Source organism: Staurois parvus, unplaced genomic scaffold (assembly GCF_062004578.1).
Source record: "Staurois parvus isolate SC_StPar_1 unplaced genomic scaffold, SC_StPar_1.0 ptg001316l, whole genome shotgun sequence".
NCBI lineage: Eukaryota > Metazoa > Chordata > Amphibia > Anura > Ranidae > Staurois > Staurois parvus.
In genome coordinates, this window is record NW_028319112.1 from 2562238 (window position 1) to 2582933 (window position 20696).

General features: G+C 40.0%; 1 protein-coding gene across 1 annotated transcript in view; it reads right to left on the bottom strand.

Moving 5' to 3' along the window:
* Positions 1 to 20696, bottom strand: part of NAA30 (N-alpha-acetyltransferase 30, NatC catalytic subunit) — a 37016-nt gene that overhangs the window by 5500 nt on the left and 10820 nt on the right. The window contains exons 2-3 of the mRNA XM_089661140.1: positions 3804 to 3927; positions 149 to 204 (exon numbers count right to left, since the gene is read on the bottom strand). Coding sequence (XP_089517266.1) covers positions 149 to 204; positions 3804 to 3927 — 180 coding nt within the window. The remainder of the gene's footprint in view (positions 1 to 148; positions 205 to 3803; positions 3928 to 20696) is intronic.

The window sequence follows — 20696 nt, forward strand, 5'->3', positions numbered from 1 at the left end:
ATTTATGGAGTTCTAACCTAGGTAGAGGTATCCCTAAAGCGGATGGTATATCAGAAAAGCCCCTCCACAGGTCTAACCACTCAATTCAAATATTTCGTAACAATAACATGGTCAATATAAAACTGAACTAGTCAATGACAGGTCTTACCTCATCGCAATCCCCTTCAACCATGGCATAAATAGCTTTCTTAACCAAATTTGTACCTGAAATAATAAAATGAAAAATATAGTTAACTTTAGCTATGAAGTCAAAAGTGGATTTCATATTATTTATAGTCTATCAGACGTGACTTCATATTTTATATAGTGCATCAGAGATGATGTCACATAGGATGCTTCCCGCAACACTAGGAGTTTGTTCCATCCCGTTGGCAACGGTCAGTGGATCAGAGGCAGATACCCTAACAGAGGCTTGATTTCATTCCATGTTTGCAGGAATTTAACCCACTGGACACATGTCCACTGAATGGCTGATAAACACTGATCAGTCATATATGAATGAAGTGCCATACACCTTCAAATTCAGTAAATGAACAATGATATCTGTTCATTATATATACACAGGCCATGAATTGTGCCTATGGAATATGAAAATTTAGGTACAGTTGGACAGCTTGCGTCATCACCTCAGCCAATCAAAGGAAGCCTTGTATTCATTCAGAAAATACGAGGCTTCCTGGGAATGGCTATGCAGCACTTAAACTCAGCTTAGTCCTGGGAGCGAGACAGGAAGTTACCATATCACTGCCGGTACACAGCGCAGTATACTGTACATAGCTAATGCCACACACAGTTTATACAGTGCTCAGACGGGTGCAACTTTTAGTGTAGGTAATCATTCGTTTGGACCAGCTTGGATCAAACAAACTATTTTAAAAAGTGACAGAAAGCTGGTGTAAGGCTTTGTATTGCGACTGCCGTTTTATATCATTTGGCACAGCCAATAATTGGCACCAGGACAAAGAGGATGAATCTTTTCCCAGCAGGGACGCAGATGGCAATTAAACACCTGAAAGCCTTTCTACCCATTCCACAATAACCAATAAGAAAAAAAGTTTGACTATACATACAACATTAATAGCAGACGCTCACCTTTCTGAACATGTTTCATTACGACTGTATTTTGGGTGTAAGATGTATGGTCAGCGTGCACCCCCCTTCCTGTGATAGCAGGCAGGGGATCTTGCCCCAGCACCCCCTCACAATTTTGAAAATAGCACAGCCATGCAGGATCTGCCCACTCAACTGCATCATTCATTCACAGTTTTCTGTGAGAGAACAGACTACAAGTACCATCATCCATTGTGGATGACTGCCAATAGCTCTCAATGAATTACGAGGGCACTGGTGAGCGCTCTCCTAATTCATTGATCTTCCTGATCTCAAATAAGTGCCTACCCATGAGATACAGGCAGACAGCTATCCTGAGAGTTTGCAGGAGACTGACTTTGCACCCACAATTTGCTGATTGGGGATGGAATGCTCTGCAGGCTCCTTAACCCCTTCGTGCCTAAGGGTAAAACAAATCTTAATCCCCAAGCACAATTTTGCAATTTTGACATGTGTTCGCAAAACCGTACATATCACCACTACTTTGTGCATCCAAGTGGCTTATACCTTGCTTTTTTCAGGACAAATTGGGCTTTCATTTGGTGGTAAACGGTAATGGATATCTGATTTTTTTTTTTTTATTACCAAAGGAAAACTGGTCCAAAATAGTAAAACAAAAAACACAAATACATCTTTTGTTTAAATTTAGCTGTATATTTCCTGCTACTACCATAACCTACCACCAAAGAACAACCCAAAATTATTTTTCCTGCTTCTGACGATCGCAGCAATACCACATATGTGTATGTTAGTCGTTTGTACACGTAGCAAGCCCAAAAACAAATAGTGTGCAATTTGCTTTTTTTTTTTTTCCCTTTTTAAATCCTGCCATGAATTTACATGGATACTAATTTAAGAAAAAACCCTGACCCAAAAAAAAAAAAATAAATAAAAAAAAACCCACAAATGTGACCCGGACACTTGACCCAAACACTAACCCTGGCACAGACCTAGATTTTTATTTATTATTTTTTTTAATTTTTCTTTTACAGGTTTGTTTTTTTTCGCTCTGAAAAGGACAGAGAGATACAATGCATCTCTCTCCTCCATTCAAAAAGAGAAAACAAGGGGGGGGCGGGCTTCACAGTGACTGATCATTGTGATTAGAGGCAATCACAGCGATCAGGTGACCCAGAATCAAGAGTTCTGGGTTCCAATTGTTAGAACAGGACCCTGGGCTCCCGTTGACACCCCAGTCATTGTGCTGGGAGCTTGCTGTGCGGTGCGCGCTGACGTATTTCCAGTTCACGCCATCTTTATACACCCACTGTCCCACAGTACACCCATAGCACATGGGACACCGCTGATCTGTACCTGTACAAATGTGAGTGTTTATTTTTGGCGTTATATGGTATCTAAAATAAACAGCATTACACTATGGAGATCTCCTTTGTGTATCCCTCTATGGCCTTGGTAATCACCGTATGTGTCTGAGTCCAACTACGCTGATCATATGTGTAGAGGAGTACCAGTTCTGTCAGTGGAGTCTTAGTGGAGCCAGGTGTTTGAGATCCCTCCAGGTGTGGAACATCTGTTAACCAAATGAGCTGTGGCCCCTAGGGGTCGAATTAAGGAGGAGGCACTCTAGCCACTTAAGGATACACTAGAGTGTCACCGGAGCACACACCAAGCTTGCAGTGGAGAAGTGAAGCACCTTATTTGCACACAAATTGTTTGTACACATTGGTTTGCACTTTTATTGTGGACTGCATTTTTGTGAATATGAATATATATATATATATATATTTTGAATCACTAGTCACTTTGTTTGAGTAGATTGAGTGGCACATCACTGATTTATTTCACATGGTTGGTCTGGTTAGCCGTTTGATTGGCATATCAGATATAATTAATAAGTGTTTGCACATTATCACAAGTGTGGTTTATTTACACTGTATCACTGAAATTGTATTTATTACTGCTGCATTATATTTTTGATTCATATTACACTTGTTTATATCATGTTCATTCCAATTTTTTATATGATTTATATTTGAGATATGGGGACTTTGTTAGTGGCACATCATTTATAGTATTGCACATAGAATATTACAGTATGATTTTATATTTTATTTATCTATCCATCTATTGCACTTTATAATCATATTGATGATTTTAAGCATAGCGCTTCACCATTTTGATTGATTTTTACGTATTTTCTGGGGTATAGGGAAGAGGTGATAGCAGCTGGCACTGTATTATATATTATTATATTTTTCTGTGGAGTGCAGGGGGATTTCCCACTAATATTAGTAAGGTGTTGAGTCAAAACCTGTGGGGTTACAATGTAAATAATTCCCTCTTGCCAAATAAACAGCTTCTACTCCTTTAAGGCCAGTTCAAACTAAAACGCTGTGCGACAAAAGGCACCTTCGGTGAGTTTCCTATCCTGCGTTCAAAACACTATCTTCTGCTGCGGATGTAAATACTGCATTTGCAATCTGCATTTGGGGTGCCGTTAATGTGTGTGTTTGAGAGTCTATTTAAAATGCATGGGGGCTTAATCCAAACACCCCATTGCACAATATGCAAATACAGTGCCAAATAATAGTGACAACTGAATTTGTGTATACTACAGCTCATCTCTACTCCATCATTACCCCTTCAATTTCTGGGCATCCAATGTCTCCCCCAACCTGGGCAGAAATGCCTTCATTTTATTTCTAAGGGATAATCCAATACAATTGACCTACCAATGCCCTTTCTTCTGTACTTTGAATCCACTGCTAACATGGCTATATAACCTCGGCGAAACATCTTTTTGTGCATATCCAGCTTGCAGACGATGGCACCTACACACTCGTCTCCAACCATGGCCTGAAAAACAAACATTGCAAACATTTAGGTTTTAGAATTGTGTAGGCACAATAGCTAAAACACAAAGTTATAATACAATGGCCTTATGTTTTATTTTTTTTAAATACATCATCATTCACAAATGTTGCAGAACTTTATAAATTATTCCTCAAAAAAAAACATCCAGAAACACTTATCAAAGCTATTGCAGACACAGCCTCTTAGTCACTATGCGCCGCTTTCCAGAACTTCCATTTTTATCTATGCTCACAATTCCATTTCCTCCTCTGGACTATGTGCCCCATTAATCAAAAGTACCACCTCCTATGAGTAGCCTCACAAGCAGTTTTAAAATCATCCCCCGCAGACAACTGCACTCCTGGAACCACAGGGACTTTTGTGCTTCCTTTCTTCATCCTCCTGTACTTCCTGGTCAGTGGAACACGATATTCCTGAGGGCAGCCTTGTGTCAGTAGACTAGGAACTGTGACTGCTATAGTGGATGCTACACGGAGCTATATTCCATGACCACTCATATAGGAGGCCACTATTACAATACATTGGTTTTGATAAAATTTGTTGATTTGTAAGATACAAATGGGGTTGATTTACTAAAACTGGAGTGAGTAAAATCTGGTGCAGCTGTGCATGGCAGGTAGCCAATCAGCTACTAACTTCAGCTTGTTTAATGAAGCTTTGGCCAAAAAAAAAAAAAACTGGAAACTGAGTGGTTTCTAAACAGAGCTGCACCAGATTTTGCACTCAGCCAACAATGTCTGGTATATAATCAGTCCAGAAAGTGAAAAAGTCTCTCACATACTCAGGAGTAGCAGAAAGGGTTTTGGAGAGCAATTCTAAGGATGCTGTATATGAAAAATATTGTATTAACTTGAAAACAACTGAATTCTCCCTTTCTTTCTGCAGTTCCCAAAAACCCAGAGCAACATCTGTAGTTTTCAAAAGATAAAACCAATGCCTCCTAAAAATACTTAGGGGCATTTGTTTTCTAGAATGTGGTAATTTGGTGGGTGTTTCTACTGTTCTGGTACTCCAGGGACTCCAAAACATAATAGGTAGTCAGGAAATTAAACGCAAGATTTATCCCCTAGAAGGTCTGAAGGTGCTCCTTGGATTTTGGGCCCCTCTATGTGGCTAGACTGTGAAAGCTTCATACATGTGGTATTGCCATACTCAGGAGGAGTAGATGAATGTGTTTTTTCCTGAGAGCCCATGGCGCATTGGACCCCTCTATGCATCTAGGCTGTGAAAACGTCTCACATATGATATCTTCATACTCACAGCAGAATATGTTTTGGAGGCGTAATTGTAAGTATGCCCTTGCTGTGTGTGAGAAATAACCTGTTAAAATGACAACTATGTGAAAAACAAAAAGTATTCAGTTTCAAATATTTGGTAATTTGGGGGGGGGGGGGCATTTGTACTGTCCTGGCATTTTAGGGCTTCAAGAATTAAGACAAGCAGTCAGTACAACAGGACTGATACATTTTTAAGTATACACACACCATAGTTTGTAGACTTTCACAAAGACTAAATAATACACTGGACTGGAGCTCAAGGATGGCTATTTATTGATAAAAGGTAGATCTTTTCTAAACTTGATTTTGTTTGCTGTATATTGTGATATCTTAAGAATGTATTAGGGTGGCAACTAACAATTATTATCATAATTGATTAGTTGGCCGATTAAGGTTTCAATTAATTGGATAAAAACCTCAGAAAAAAGTTTGGTGGTGTATAATTCAGTTAATACAGTATGTAAAGAAAAAAAAAAACCCACACACCACAAATTTTTAGTAAATTTTTTTTTGTTTTAAGAATGTTCCTTCAAATTTCTAATTAGTGGGATCAAATCAACGTTTGCTTTTCACCACAGTGACAGAATTCAAAAGAGCAGAATAGAAAACTTTAAAGAACTCAGGGCAAAATTTTTAGTTCCCTGTGCTGTGCCCACACTGCATGGGTATACTGCTCGTTTTTGTCTAGGGAATTGCACAGCAGAGGTATACTTGCCTAAATCTTCAGATCCTCAGAGTGCAAAACCGGTCCCCACCGCTCCTGCCCCCGGCACGCTAGCAGTCTTGTTCTTGACGTCATCACGTCCATAGACCGGCTCTGGATGTGTAAACAGCAGGAACAGTGTACCGCTGGACGTGGGGGAAGCATGGTTTTCTGGAGGATTGGTTAAGTATAGCTTTTCCTTGCGCCCCTGGACAAAACTAGCAGTTAACCCATGCAGTGCGGACACAGACCCACTGCATGGGAAAAAACAATTTGCCTGGAGGTCTTCTTTAATTGTTATGCCTTATATCACATCCAGCTTCTCTGGGTTCAGATGCTGATCTCCCCTGCACAGAGCCCTTACAGTGATTTTATTTTTATTTTTTTAAACAACAAAAAATTGTCATACTTACCTGCCCTGTGCAAAAGTTTTGCACAGAGCAACCCAGATTCTCCTGTTCTGGGGTCCCCCAAAGACGCTTCTGGCTCCTCCTGCCTTCAGAGTACCCCCATAGCAAGCTGCAAAGTACAGTTAGAGAGTGCCCCTATAGAAAAGGTTAAAAAAGAAAAGAAAAAAAAAAAACCCACAAAACAAAAACAACTTTTGCCTTTAGAATCACTTTAAATCACTTCCTTCTCCTGCCCAGGACTACATGTCCCTTGAAGCATTGTTCCTCACACATTCACAGGCAACTCACTGACATGTATGGATGGTGTATTGAGCTGTAGGTGCGGTACATGAAGGACGACTGGTGAGCCATCAAAACATCATTGGACCTTTTTTTTGAGAATTAAACATTTTTCTGGACTTACTTTAAATTTATGGTGATCTCATCCTTCTATATATGCTCTGGACTGCACTGGGGAATACCCCCATTTGTCAGAGCTGTCAAAGTCCAGCTCCCCACCACCTTCTTTCCAGGCAGTGATAGGGCCACTTTAAACAGAAAACAAGCAAGTCAGTCTTTAATTGGAGGGAAAAAAAACCTCCACACACAAAGCCCAAATTTTTATTTTAGTTTTTAGTCCCCATCTGGAAAATCTTTATCTTCACTTCCTTCCTGTTTGACAAGTGTAAGACAACATGAAGTTAGGGAGATGACACCATGAAGCATACAAGCACACTGCAGTAAAGAAAATATAGAACCTCTGGAAGGATGGTACTGCTGTGGGTCCTCAACAGGAATATTTCTCTCACTGTCTAGGTGATGGTGTATACATGCCAAACATCCCAGATTTGACAGGACAGTCCTGCATCTTGGCACTCTGTATTGCCAATGCTGTGCCCTGGTCCATGTCCCAGGATCACAGAATAACTTTTTTTTTTTTTTTTTTTTTTTAATTATTGCACATGTACAGTAACTAGTAAAGGCAATAATCACTTTTTAAAAGTGGGGTCTGGAAAGTGGGTGTGATTTGGGCGCACCCACTGGTAAAGTGGGTGAACGAAATGTGGACTGTGGGTGGAATTAATGCTTAGGAACTGGAACCATAACCCTTGGTAAAGAGTGTAGGTGCTAAACAGGATGGGAGGTTTCCTCTATGGGGACAAACAAATTTAAAACAAAAAGTTCTAACCTTTCCCCCATTCAATCTGAAACTAAATAAAAAAAAAAAAAAAAAAAAAAAAAAAAAAAAAAAAAAAAACTTGGTTTGGATGGAACAGGGCTTTAGGAGAGGAATTGCACCATTGACTTAGGAGCAACAGCAGTTTACGGAGCTCCTGGATGTACTTTCGGACAAATTTTGAAAAGCTTCTCTGTTCATCACAATGGGCGTAAAACTGATGGACTGTAACCTTATTACAAGCAGAAATGTGAACACTATTCATGTGCAATAAATCAGCAAAAAACAATTTTCTGTTTAATTGAATATTTCATAGTTGCACTTCTGGCACACAAGACTCCAGTTAGGCCATGAGTGGACAGTCTGGTTGGTTACAGGTGAGGGAACAGCAGGTTATTAAGAGGGATTAAATATCAATAAATGCCATTTTGGTCTAAAGTTGTCCATCATAGCAATGTATCAGAACATTACGATTTTAGGAGAGCTGCAACATTTAATGTAAAAACAAGAAAGCAAAATCATAATGTTCCTAAACTTTAGGGGCCATGCACAACAGAACACATTTTTCTGTGTTGAGGCATGGTGTGGTAGGAAACATATTCATTTTGCAGACTGTCATTGTACCACAGCTCACATAAAACAGGTCCTGCTCCATATCACAAATTGAAGCACATAACCACAACACTTGGGGCCCCACAGCAATATTGTGATGGGTCCCCTCAGCAACCTCTGACACACCTGGAAATTGTGACAATAGTGTAACTAATCCTAATATCCTGAAAGTGAACGTTGTAGTTTTTGTAAAGAAAAACTCACAGCCACACACATCTTGGGTCGTGTTCTTGGCATAAAGAACTGAGAAGACACTCTGGGATTTTTCAGTCTCATGACAAGCCTGGGCACAGTGTTTTCATGTGGGAAGAGGGACATATTCATATGGCAATCGGCAGAGTCATTAGCATATGAATAAACCAGGGCTTGACAAAATTTGCTTTGAACCTAAAAGCTAGCTAAAAAAAGTTAAAGAGGAGCCAGTTTTGTTTTGTTGTTTTAGCATAGTGTGGCGTGGGTTGTCAGCGCCTGGGACTTCACTTGCTGTCCATGATGAAATGGACGTGGTAATGCACAGCACCAGTTGCACATCTACCGATGTACACAGGACGAGGTCTTTTAACACACTGACTTATGAAGATTGGTGCTCCCTGTGACTGCACACAGCCTTCTGCTGTCAGCGGTTAGCATGTTCTCGAAACTTTGATACCACCTTGTAGTTTCCTACAAAAATGAAAATACTAGAGCATAAAATTTAACTTTTATCTATGGCCATATATTTCTAACTCACGGGTTGCTGATTTAGGACTATCCCTGGGCAGCTTTGGGAATAATAAATAAGAAACGCCAATGACTTCATCACTAAGTTACATATCACTTCTGGCAATACACTATAAAACTGGCGGCACATTGTCAATTTAAAGCAGTAAACTTCAGAAGAACGGCAATATTTCAACCAACAAAATGGAACACAAACAGGAAACCCCAAACAAATTGTATATTTTGCTCTCATGTGGCTGATGTAGGTTATCATAGGCAAGCTAGCCCCCTGCTTTTTTTACTCCCACATGCTCTAGCATGTCTCAGCAGCTCGAAAGATGTGATATGTGAAAAGGAATATTCAAGTACAAGATGCCTTTAGTGGGTCAGTGTGTAATTGTTACATAGTTAGTCTGGCTGAAAAAAAAAAAAAAAAAAAAAAAAAAAAAAAGACAACACACACTACAATCCTGTATCCACAGTTGATCCAGAGGAGGGCAAAAAACCCCAGCAAAGCATGATCCAATTTGCTCCTGCTGGGGAAAAACAAAAATCCTTCCTGATCCCCCGAGAGGCAATTGGATATTCCCTGGATAAACTTTACCTATAAATGTTAGTATCCAGTTATATTCTGTGTATCTAGAAAAGAATCCAGGCCTTTTTTGAAGCAATCCACTGAGCTGGCCAGAACCAACTGTTGAAGGAGTCAATTCCACATTTTCACAGCTCTCACTGTGAAGAAACCTTTCCATGATTGGAGATTAAATTTATTTTCCTCCAGACGTAAAGAGTGCCCCCTTGTCCTCTGTGATGACCTCAAGGTGAATAGCTCTACACCGAGTTTACTATATGAACCATTGATGTATTTATACATGTTGATCATATCCCCCCTTAATCTCCTCAAGAGAGAATAAATTCAGTTCCTCTAGTCTTTCCTCATAGCGGATCTCCTCCATGCCTCTTATCAGTTTGGTTGGCCTTCTCTGTACTTTCTCCAGTTCCCCAATGTTCTTTTTGTGAATTGGTGCCCAAAACTGAACTGCATGTTCCAGATGAGGTATTACTAATGATTTGTACCGGGGTAATATGATATCTCTCTCTCTGGAGTCTATACCTCTTTTAATACAAGAGAGGATTTTGCTCGCTTTAGAAACTGCAGCTTGGCATTGCATGCCAATATTAAGCTTGTGATCTACCAGAACCCCCAGATCCTTCACCACCATTGATTCCCCCAGTTGTACCCCCCTAGTATGTATGATACATGCATATTCTTAGCCCCCAATGGTAATAAGGTTAGTAACTTTGGGAGTGTTTAGAATGCCCTTATACTGCAGAGTTGTATTTTTATGATGAAGTACTGATATTTTATGACACATGACAAACACTTGCGTGCATATAATGTTCAACCCATGCTAAATTGGGTTAACAAAAAAAACAGTAATTTGTAAATATGTGCAAGGGTATGTATAGATAGCCTTTTTTTTGCAATGAAGCCTGCAGAGTATTGCATTCACAAAAAGTGCATCGTTGCTGCAACACATAGGCTTTGGCAAAGTTTTCTCCCAGCTTCAGATCTGTACAAAAAAAAAAAAAAAAAAAGTGTAGGGACTTGGCTGGAGGAGTAAAAAAAAAAAAGAAAGGAGGGATCAGCGATGCTTTCTGCAGTGGAGATGGAACATGGTCTTTGTAAACAATGCTAGGTCTGGATGATGTGGCTGTGCGGTCAGAGCAACGCCAATTTAATAAAGAAAAAAAAAAAAAAAAAAGGATTCTGCTGGAGTATGTACCCTACGATTTGTGTATGTGTGTCTGGAGGGTCTGTTGGGGAAATGTTTTAGGTTTTCAGGAAAGATGTAATGTGAGACATGGTATAAAACATGGACTTAACCTTTAAAGCAAATCTAAACCTCATAACCAAAAATGTATCAGTCCTTGATGTAGTGGCTGCATTAGTTTTTCCCCATATTCCACTTGGTAATCTAGTAAATAAACTTGCTGCCCTAGGTGGCAACGGTCACTCACTCCACTATATCTTTGGAGGGGAGGGAAACTTGGATGTCACTAGGCTGCTCTCCTGATTTGGACCATTAACCCTGTCTCTACTCATCTCCACTGTATATTGAAGTGTACTGTAGTCCACAGATAGCTGGGAAAACTGATAACATTGTTTAATACATCAGTTCAGGGCACAGAAAAATCACAAGGACACTGGAATTTTGGCAAGTTCAACATGTATTTTTCCTGGACTTGGTCTGAAAAAGAAAAACTAATACAGACTAAATGCTGTAGCTTCTGTAAACCCATGTGGGTTAAGCTTTAGGTCTCATGTACACAGAAGGGTTTAAAAACGCTCCTCCTATTGGCTCTTGTAAAAGTGTCTAAAGCTTTTATAAGAGTTAAGGCGCGTTTTCAGGCATCAGGTGCTTGTGTGACCAATTCATTTCATTGGACAGAACAATTTATTCTGGCCACGTCTTAGAAGTGAACTTTTCACACAGCGCTCAGCTTAAAAAAAAAAAAAAAAAAAAGTATACCCCTTTTTGAAAAGTAAGAATTTAATATCTCAATGAACATGAAAATTTAACAAACCTGAGTTTTATAGAACATTTGTTTAGCTCATTACATGAAAGTAAGGTTAGTAAAATAACTCAGATTACAAAATCTTCAGGTTTTACTCAAATTAGTTGATGCAAAAATGAATACACCCACAAAAACAAACTACTATATCTAGTATTTTGTATGACCTCCATGATTTGTAAGAACAGCACCAAGTCTTCTAGGCATGGAATGAACAAATTGAGGACATGTTGCAACATCAATCTTTCTATTCTTCAAGTATGACCTCTTTTGGAGCCTGGATGGAGAAGTGATGCTCAACTTGTCTCTTCAGAATTCTCCATAGGTGCTTGTTTGGGTTTAGATCAGGAGACATACACTATATTGCCAAAAGTATTGGGACACCCCTCCAAATCATTGGATTCAGGTGTTCCAATTACCTCCATGGCCACAGGTAAATAAAAGCAAGCACCTAGGCATGCAGACTGCTTCTACAAATGTTTGTGAAATAATGGGGCGCTCAGGTCAGTGAATTCAAGCGTGGTACCGCGATAGGTTGCCACCTGTGCAATAAGTCCACCCGTGAAATTTCCTTGCTACTAAATATTCCACGGTCAACTTTTAGTGGGATTATGACAAAGTGGAAGCAACTGGGAACAACAGCAACTCAGCCACGAAGTGGTAGGCCACGTAAAATGACAGAGCAGGGTCAGTGCATGCTGAAGCACACAGAAGTCGCCAATTGTCAGAGTCAATAGCTAAAGACCTGCAAACTTTATGTGGTCTTCATATTAGCACAACAGGGCATAGAGAGCTTCATGAAATGGGTTTCCATGGCCGAGCAGCTGCATCCAAACTGTACAACCGCCAAGTAAAGCGTTGGATGTAGTAGTGTCTTGGGCTTGGCTCCTTAGTTCCAGTGAAGGGAACTCTGACAGCGTAAGCATACCAAGACATTTTGGACAAATTTCATGCTCCCAACTTTGTGGGAACAGTTTGGGGATGGCCCCTTCCTGTTCCAACAGGACTGCACACCAGTACACAAAGCAAGGTCCATAAAAAGACTTTAATGAGCAAGTTTGGGGTGGAGGAACTTGGCTGGCCTGCACAGAGTCTTGACCTCAACCCGATAGAACACCTTTGGGATAAATAAGAGCGGAGACTGCGAGCCAGGCCTTCTCGTCCAACATCAGTGCCTGACCTCAAATGCACTCCTGGAAGAATGGTTAAACATTCCCATAGACACATTCCTAAACCTTGCGGACAGCCTTCCCAGAAGAGTAGAAACTGTTATAGCTGCAAAGGTGGGCCAACTCAAGATTGAAGCCTACGGAGTAAAACTGGGATGCCATTAAAGTTCATGTGAATGTAAAGGCAGGTGTCCCAATACTTTTGGCAATATAGTGTACTTAGCCACTGAATCACCCTGTTGTTCTTCACAAATGCAAACAGTGGCCTTAGATGTGTGTTTTAGATCATTTTCAATATAGAGCAGGACGTGTTAATTCATGACACCATCAATGAAATGCAGCTCCCCAACACTCATGCAGACCCACAGAAGGACATTGCCACCACGCATTTTTCTTTGTACTTCTCACCTTTGCGACGCCACACCGTTTTAAAGCCAACAATTCCAAAAAACATTTATCTTGCTCTCATCATTCCCGAGTACAGAGTCCCAGTAGTTTTTCAGCATGGACCCTGGCAAAATTCTAGGCGGATTGTTTTTTGTGCATGAGCTTAGGACAGGCTTTCTTCGTGGATGACACCCATGCATGCTATTCCTCTGCAGCATAAGCCGTATTGTGCCATGGGAAACAATCACCCCAGTTTGGCTATTTCTTTAGTAAACTGCAGTGAACTTGCATGGTGATTTTCTTCAGCCCTTCTCATCAGAAGATGTTCCGGTCGAGGTGTTAATGTCCGTGGACGGCCTGGACATCTCTATAAAATGGTTGCAGTTCCATCTTTGTTAAATTTTTCTATCACTTTTGCTACAGTATTCTGACTGATAAGTAAAGCTTTGCTGATCTTCTTGTAGCCTTCACCTTGTGTAAAGAAATTATTTTTTCTTTCTCAGGCCTTGTAACATTTCTCTTCCATGTGGTGCCATTGCTGACAGCCTGAAATGGGAAGGAGTTTTCTTTGTTAAGTAATGCCCTTTTACAATCAACTGTCTGCTGGACACCTGTTTAATGAATAGGACTCACCTGTATCTGAATTCTGGTTAATTAGGATTTTTTGTGTCTAAAATTTAGCTTTGCTCCTAAGACTTTCATTAGGGTGTATTCATTTTTGCAACATGGTCTTGAGTGAATGTTAGGAAAAATACTTTGCAAACCAGATTCGTTAATTTGCGCACACAATCAATGGCCCACATTTATGGGAGTATTTTGTAATATAGTGTCCCATACAAAATGTTACTTTTTGAGCGGTGAAAACTGTTTTTACAGCTTTCTCCAGATTTGGTATTCCCAGATTGGGCTTTGTAGTTTAGTGGTTTCCACCTTCCCAAGACACAAAATCTCCAAACTAGTGTACAGGTTATGTTGAAAACCTGCAAGATGTGTGTGCGCAGGTGCATAATTATAATAAAAGGACTGATGAGAAATCAGTGCAGTGGCTTCCAATGGGAGAGAGAGCCTTTGTGTGAGGTGTGCTCCAGTCAGGAATGGTGATCTTGCATGAGAGCCAAGATTCCATGTTGGAAAAATTCCCTTATCCGCAGGACTGGGAGAATTGGAACAGCTCAGCAGATCGTCAAAAAGGCCAAGAGCTGAGGCAACTACAGAGTTCAGGAGGGGGATCTGTAAAGTCTCAAGATTGGGAGAGCAGGGGTGTTGGGAGGACCCTATCCAGAGGCCAGACGTGGGCCTATGAAATGAGGTGTTGTGAGCCTGAAAAGCCATGGTCGGGAAGACAAGAGAGCAGCAGTACTGCTGACAGGAGAGCCAGGTGGTTCAGCATTTTTGTAATAATGATGTTTGCGAGTGAACCGGAAACCCCTGCATGGGCTGCCATGCCCTTAAATACAGTTTTGACTGAAGTAGACTTGCTTTAAAAACGCTCGAAAACACTTCTGAGCTAACCAACCCCCATTTCACACACCCAGTTAGGTCCATATATATTTGGACACGGGCACATTTTTCATACTTTTGGCTCTGTATGCCACCAGAGTAAATTAAAATGAAACAATCCAAACTAATTTGAAGTGCAGACTTTCAGCTTTAATTCAAGGGGTTGAACATAAATATCAAGTACAAATTTTAGGAACTGCACCCATTTTTATACGCAGTCCCTCCATTTTCAGGGGCTCAACTGTAATTGGAAAAACGAATAAAAATTTTCATTTTTAATATTTTGAGTATTTACTGACAATGACTGCCTGAAGTCTGGAACCCACGGACATTACCAAAGCCTGGGTTTCCTCCTTTCTGATGCTTTGCCAGGCTCTAACTGCAGCTGTCTTCAGTATTTGTTTGTGGGTCTTTCTGCATTTGGTTTTGCCTTCAGTAAGTGAAATGCATGCTCAATTGGGTTGAGATCAAGTGATTGACTCGAGCATTGCAGAATATTTCACTTTTTTTCCCCCTTCAAAAGCTCCTGGGTTGCTTTTACAGTGTGTTTTGGATCATTGTCCATCTGTACTGTGAAGCGCCGTCCAATCAACTTTGCTGCATTTGGCTGAATCTGGGCTGACAGTATATCTCTAAACACTGAAGAATTCATCCAGCTGCTTCTGTCACATCAAACACCAATGACCCAGTGCCACTGGAAGCCATGCACGCCCATGCCATCACACTGCCTCCACCATGTTTTACAGATGACATTGTGTGCTTTGGATCATGAGCTGTTCCAAGCCTTCTCCACACTTTTTTCTTCCCGTCATTCTGGTACAGATTAATCATAGTTTCATCAGTACAAAGAATGCTTTTCCAGAACTTGTCTGGCTATTTTTAGATTTTTTTTGGCAAAGTCTAATCTGGCTTTTCTATTCTTCAGGCTCATGAATGGTTTGCACCTTGTGGTGAACCCTCTGTATTTGCTCTTGTGAAGTCTTCTCTTGATTGTAGACTTTGACAATTACACGCCCACCTCCTGGAGAGTGTCCTTCATTTGTCTGGATGTTGTGAATGGGTTTTTCTTTACCATAGAGAGGATCCTGCGATCATCCACCACTGTTGTCTTCCATGGACGTCCTTGCCTTTTTATGCTGCTGAGCTCACCAGTGCGTTCTTCTTTCCTTAGAATGTAGCAAACTGTTGATTTGGCCACTCCTAATGTTGCTGCTATCTCTCTGATGGATGTTTAGTTTTTGAAGCCTTACAATGACTTGTTTCACTTGAATGGACAGCTCCTTTGAATGCATGATGTAGGTTCACAGCAATAGATTCCAAATACCACACTTAGAATCAGCTCCAGACCTTTTACCTGCTTAATTGATGAAAAAATAATGAAAGGAGTAGCCCACACCTGGCCATGAAACAGCTTTTGATTCAATTGTCCAAATACTTCTGGTCCCTTGGAAAAAAAAAAAAAAAAAAAAAAAAAAAAAAAAAAAAAAGGGGGGGGGGGATGGCTATTCATAAGAGCTGTCATTCCTAAACCCTTCCTCCAATTTGGATGTACATACCCTCAAATTAAACCTGAGTGTGCGCACTTTCAACCCATATAGAACTATTGCTTGAATAGGTTTTGGTAAATACCTTAAAAAAAAAAAGAAAAAAAAAATCTCCAACTCCATTTGCAGAAATGCAGCCCCAAACTTGCAAGGAGCCTCCAAAATGCTTCACTGTTGCCTGTAGACACTCACTATTGTACTGCTCTCGTACACTTTGGCAAACAAACTGCCTTCTGCTATGGCCAAAAAGTTAAAAGTTCTGACTCATCAGTCCTGCCATTTTATTGCACCCCATGTCCTATGTTTTCATGCATAGTTGAGTCACTAAACCTTTTTTCCCTGTCTAGTGCATGAAAACATAGGAAATGGGGCTGCAGTACGGTACAATAATGAGTGTCTACAGGCAAAAGTGAAACATGGTGGAGGTATCCTTGCAAGTTTGGGGCTGCATTTCTGCAAATGGAGTTGGAGATTTGGTTAGGATTAATGGGGTCCTCAATGATGAGAAATACAGGTAGATGCTTATCCATCATGACATACCATCAGGGAGGTGTGTGACTGGCCCCAAACATACAGCCAATGCCCCAATGTCATTAAGAACCATCTTCAATGTAAAGAAGAATAAGGAGTCCTGCAAGTAAAGGTTTGGCTCCCACAGAGCCCTGATGTCAACATCATGGAGTCTGTCTGTGATTACATGAAGACAGAAGGATTTGAGGAAGCCTACATCCACAGAAGATTGGTGGTTAGTTCTCAAAGATGTTTGGAACAACTACCTGCTGAGTTCCTTCAAAAACTGCGTGCAAGCATGTCTAGAAGAATTGTTGCGGTTTTGAAGGCAAAGGGTGGTCACATTAAATAATGATTTGGATTTTTATTTTGTTAATTTACTTTTCATATTGTTAAATAAAAAAATAAAACTATGAACACCTCTATTTCTAAAAGCACTGTGAATTTTGCTTATAGTTACTCTGAGAGGAGAACCACATTACCCCTTGTTACTCTTTTTAATTACTATGTTTTTTGCTTCTTTTATTTCCTGTAAAGCTAGTCTCTGTGCAGAAGTGAGGTTATCAGGAGTTTTAATATCTCATTTTCCCTTGGTTAGGTCTTCCTGGACTAAGTCCAGAAAGACCCAACCATTTATTTTCCTTAATTTGGGGCATTATTGTAGAATGTATCTTTAGATTAGCTTTCCTCTTCCAAACATCAGAAACCTCAGTGTCATCATCATCCTCACTATACTCACCTCTCTCATCCAATAGGGCTATCAAATCACTCACTGCTTGCTGATCCTCTTCCATTTTTTTGGTCAGTTAGAGGTTTACCAGAATTTATCATACCTAAATAAACTTTCCTCAAGAACAGAGACAGAGATTTTTTTTTCACACCTAAGACTTGTGCACAGTACTGTACATGTACTGTAGATATACACAGTCACACAAATTCTGAATATTAGTCATAGGTTTCGAAAAACACTTAGAAATGGCAGTAAGATTACCAGTTCTTACAGCTTTCCAAATTCAAAACCACCTTCATTGTAACTGCAAAGAGGAAAACATCAACATTAGGAAACATAACTATGGATATATGGGAAACATTTAATGCTATAACCAGCACCTGCATGAACAAGCTTTAATTTGTAAACTGCAAACTATTCAAGGCTGCTTCATTTGAAATCTATTTGTTAACTAATTTATTTCAATAAAAACCATTAACAGATGGCCGATTAGGACAGAAGGAATTAGTCATAAATTGCTACCGTGCATTAATTAATTCATAAAGCGAAAAACAAAAAAGGGGAATTCTCAAGCCAATATTGAGTCACCCCCAAAGATTTCTTCAAAACCTGGCCTACCTCCACATGATACCAGGGTTTTGAAAGGGGTCAATCATCTGGTATTTCAGGTGCTTGGTAGGCAATTTTGAACTTGCCATAAACCTTTTACCATGCTGCAACTGCATAAGGGGGAAAAAAAAAAAAAACCCACACCCCCCTCCCCTAAACACACTGCATACACATCATTAACATGACCAAAAGTGTGTGTACTAAGCCTACAGAGACACTGTGAATAAGGCCTTCTGGCAAATAGATGGTTGTATTTTTGTGTGCAGTACAACTAGGGTGGACAGCCTGGTGGGGCTTGGGCAGCTTATTAAATAGCTGTCTTTACACACCCTAACAGATACTTACAAAAATACTGTTTGTTAACCCATTTTAGTTTGGGTTGAACATTACATGCATACAAGCATTTATGATGAACGTCTGATACTTTTATGACACATATGACAAAGTATTAACAACTCTGCCACACTGACCAGATAAAAAGGCATCTTCTACTTTTTAATCTGAATGTACATCTTTAACCACATGAGGACTGGAATGTTACACTCCCTTTCTGTCCAGTCCATTTTTTAGCTTTCAGTGCTGTGATACTTTAACAATTACAGTGCTTTGAAAAAGTATTCATACCCCTTGAAATGTTCCACATTTTGTCACATTACAACCAAAAAACAAATATTTTATTGACCAAACTTTTCAGATATTTGTGAAACTTTTGAAAACGCTTATTTTCCTTCCACTTCACAATTATGTGCCACTTTGCGTTGGTCTATTATACAAAATCCCAATAAAATACATGAACGTTCTTGGTTGTAACATGACAAAATGTAGAAAAAATTAAAAATTAATACTTTTTCATGGAACCGTACTACTGTACTTCAAAATGCAACACTGTACCCAAATGAAAAAAATTATATATACATACACACACACACACATATATACACATATATATATATATATATATATACATATACACACACACACATACATACATACATATATACACACACACACACACACACACACACACACACACACTTTTATAAGACAGACCAAGGTCTCTTTAGGTGGTATTTGATAACTTTTTTTTTTACTACATAAAAAAAAAGGAAAGACGTTTGACATAAAAAAAAAACTGTTTCCCTTGCTTTCTACTATAAAACATGCCAGAATGGTATGAAAACCCACAAAATTACCGCTTTTTTTCCCCCATAAGTGGACATCCCAAGGTGATGGTTTTTACCACTTTTTTTTGGAAATGAGCATACATGCTGGATTGGAGGGGGGAATAGAAAATGAAGTTTGGGGATGATGCACTACATTCATCAAATGTACAGGTCATACACAGAGGGAGGATGAAGATGAAGGGTTAAAGTCTAGATGTGTGGACTAAGGACAATGAGGGGTTAATATACAATTAGGTCAGACCAGATGCAGCCAAAATATACTGTGTTGGGGTGTAGGTTTTTGGTATTGGTTACACTTTTATTTTAAATTGAGTGTTGTCTGGTATCAGGAACTTCCTTTTCATCTCGCACAGCGATCACTGTGTTAAAGCTGATGGTAACTGCATCCACTGTAAACCAACATGATTGGGCACAGCTGTCTTGCGGTACAGAGCCACGCTCACTGGTTCTATACCACCATTGATCTACACCATCTAATGAATTGTCCAATCACATTTTAATCTCTGGCAAGCACGAGACCCTAAAAAAGGAAAGGCCATTTTTAAACCAGCTTCCTGCCCACTTAGGATGCACTGCCCAGCCATTTATATATAATGGCCAGAAGACAAGTGGTTAATGCAGACTGGTGAGATTTACGAAAATAAATTAACAACTGTGCTTCCAGAGGTGCATCTTAAAAATTTTGAATTCTTACCAGATTCCTTTCAGTACCAACACAGCACCTCAGGTTAAAAATGGATTTTCAGCAAGCTGCATAGTTATCCTCCCTAAAAAAGCTAGGAAAGTTTAAAAGGTTTGACCAAAGATACTAGAAAGTGTCCAATACACTGCAAAAGTGCCTCTAAGTATTTCAATCAATCCAGAATTCCTAAGCAGCACCTTGAATCCTAAATGAAGGCCTTACATGTACCTTGACTTCTCCCCCAAATTAAACCAGGTCCCTGTCAAACAAATGACTACTGCCAGACACTGGAAAGAGAAATGGGCGTGATACAAGAAGTTCCATCATCCTATAAGAAAACAGTGGAGAAACCCTCTTGGCAATGGGACCTTAGGGGCACAAATTACACAGAAAAAGGTTTTAAAGGATGTAAAAAAAAAAAAAAAAAAAAAAAAAAACCCACAACATTTATACAGTATTGTAAAAGACAAAGTTACAACATATGGCAGCATCACCGAGCATAGTTTTACAGTAGATGAAGGAAAATGAGTCATGAATGCATTTGCACTGCTGCCCCGGTTCGGTCCCGGCTACTTCCACATGTCCTTTCCTCCTCCTTCCCAAACACAATGATGACACGCAGCCACCAGCAGTGCAGTCTAACCTTACACGAAGCTGAGAACTAGAGTCCTCGGACGGCAAGTGCCCCCACCCTTCCCAATCAGCACACTCTTCCCCGTCCCAGCTTCATGCCTTTTTTTTCCTCCTGGAGAGGGAGGATTACAGTCTGTCACTATTACCAGGTGTGGTGACATCACCTCTGCTAGGAGGGAAAATTGCCCCAGCCTGCCTGTGTCATCACAGCTGTCATTGGGCACCATGCATGCACTAACACAGTTGGCTGTCATCTTAGCTTCTGGACTGCCCCACAACATGTGCACCACCTATCAGTAACAGGACACACTTGCCACTTACTACTACGTGTAGTAGTGCCACATTAGCATCCCTTTTTATACCTGTACA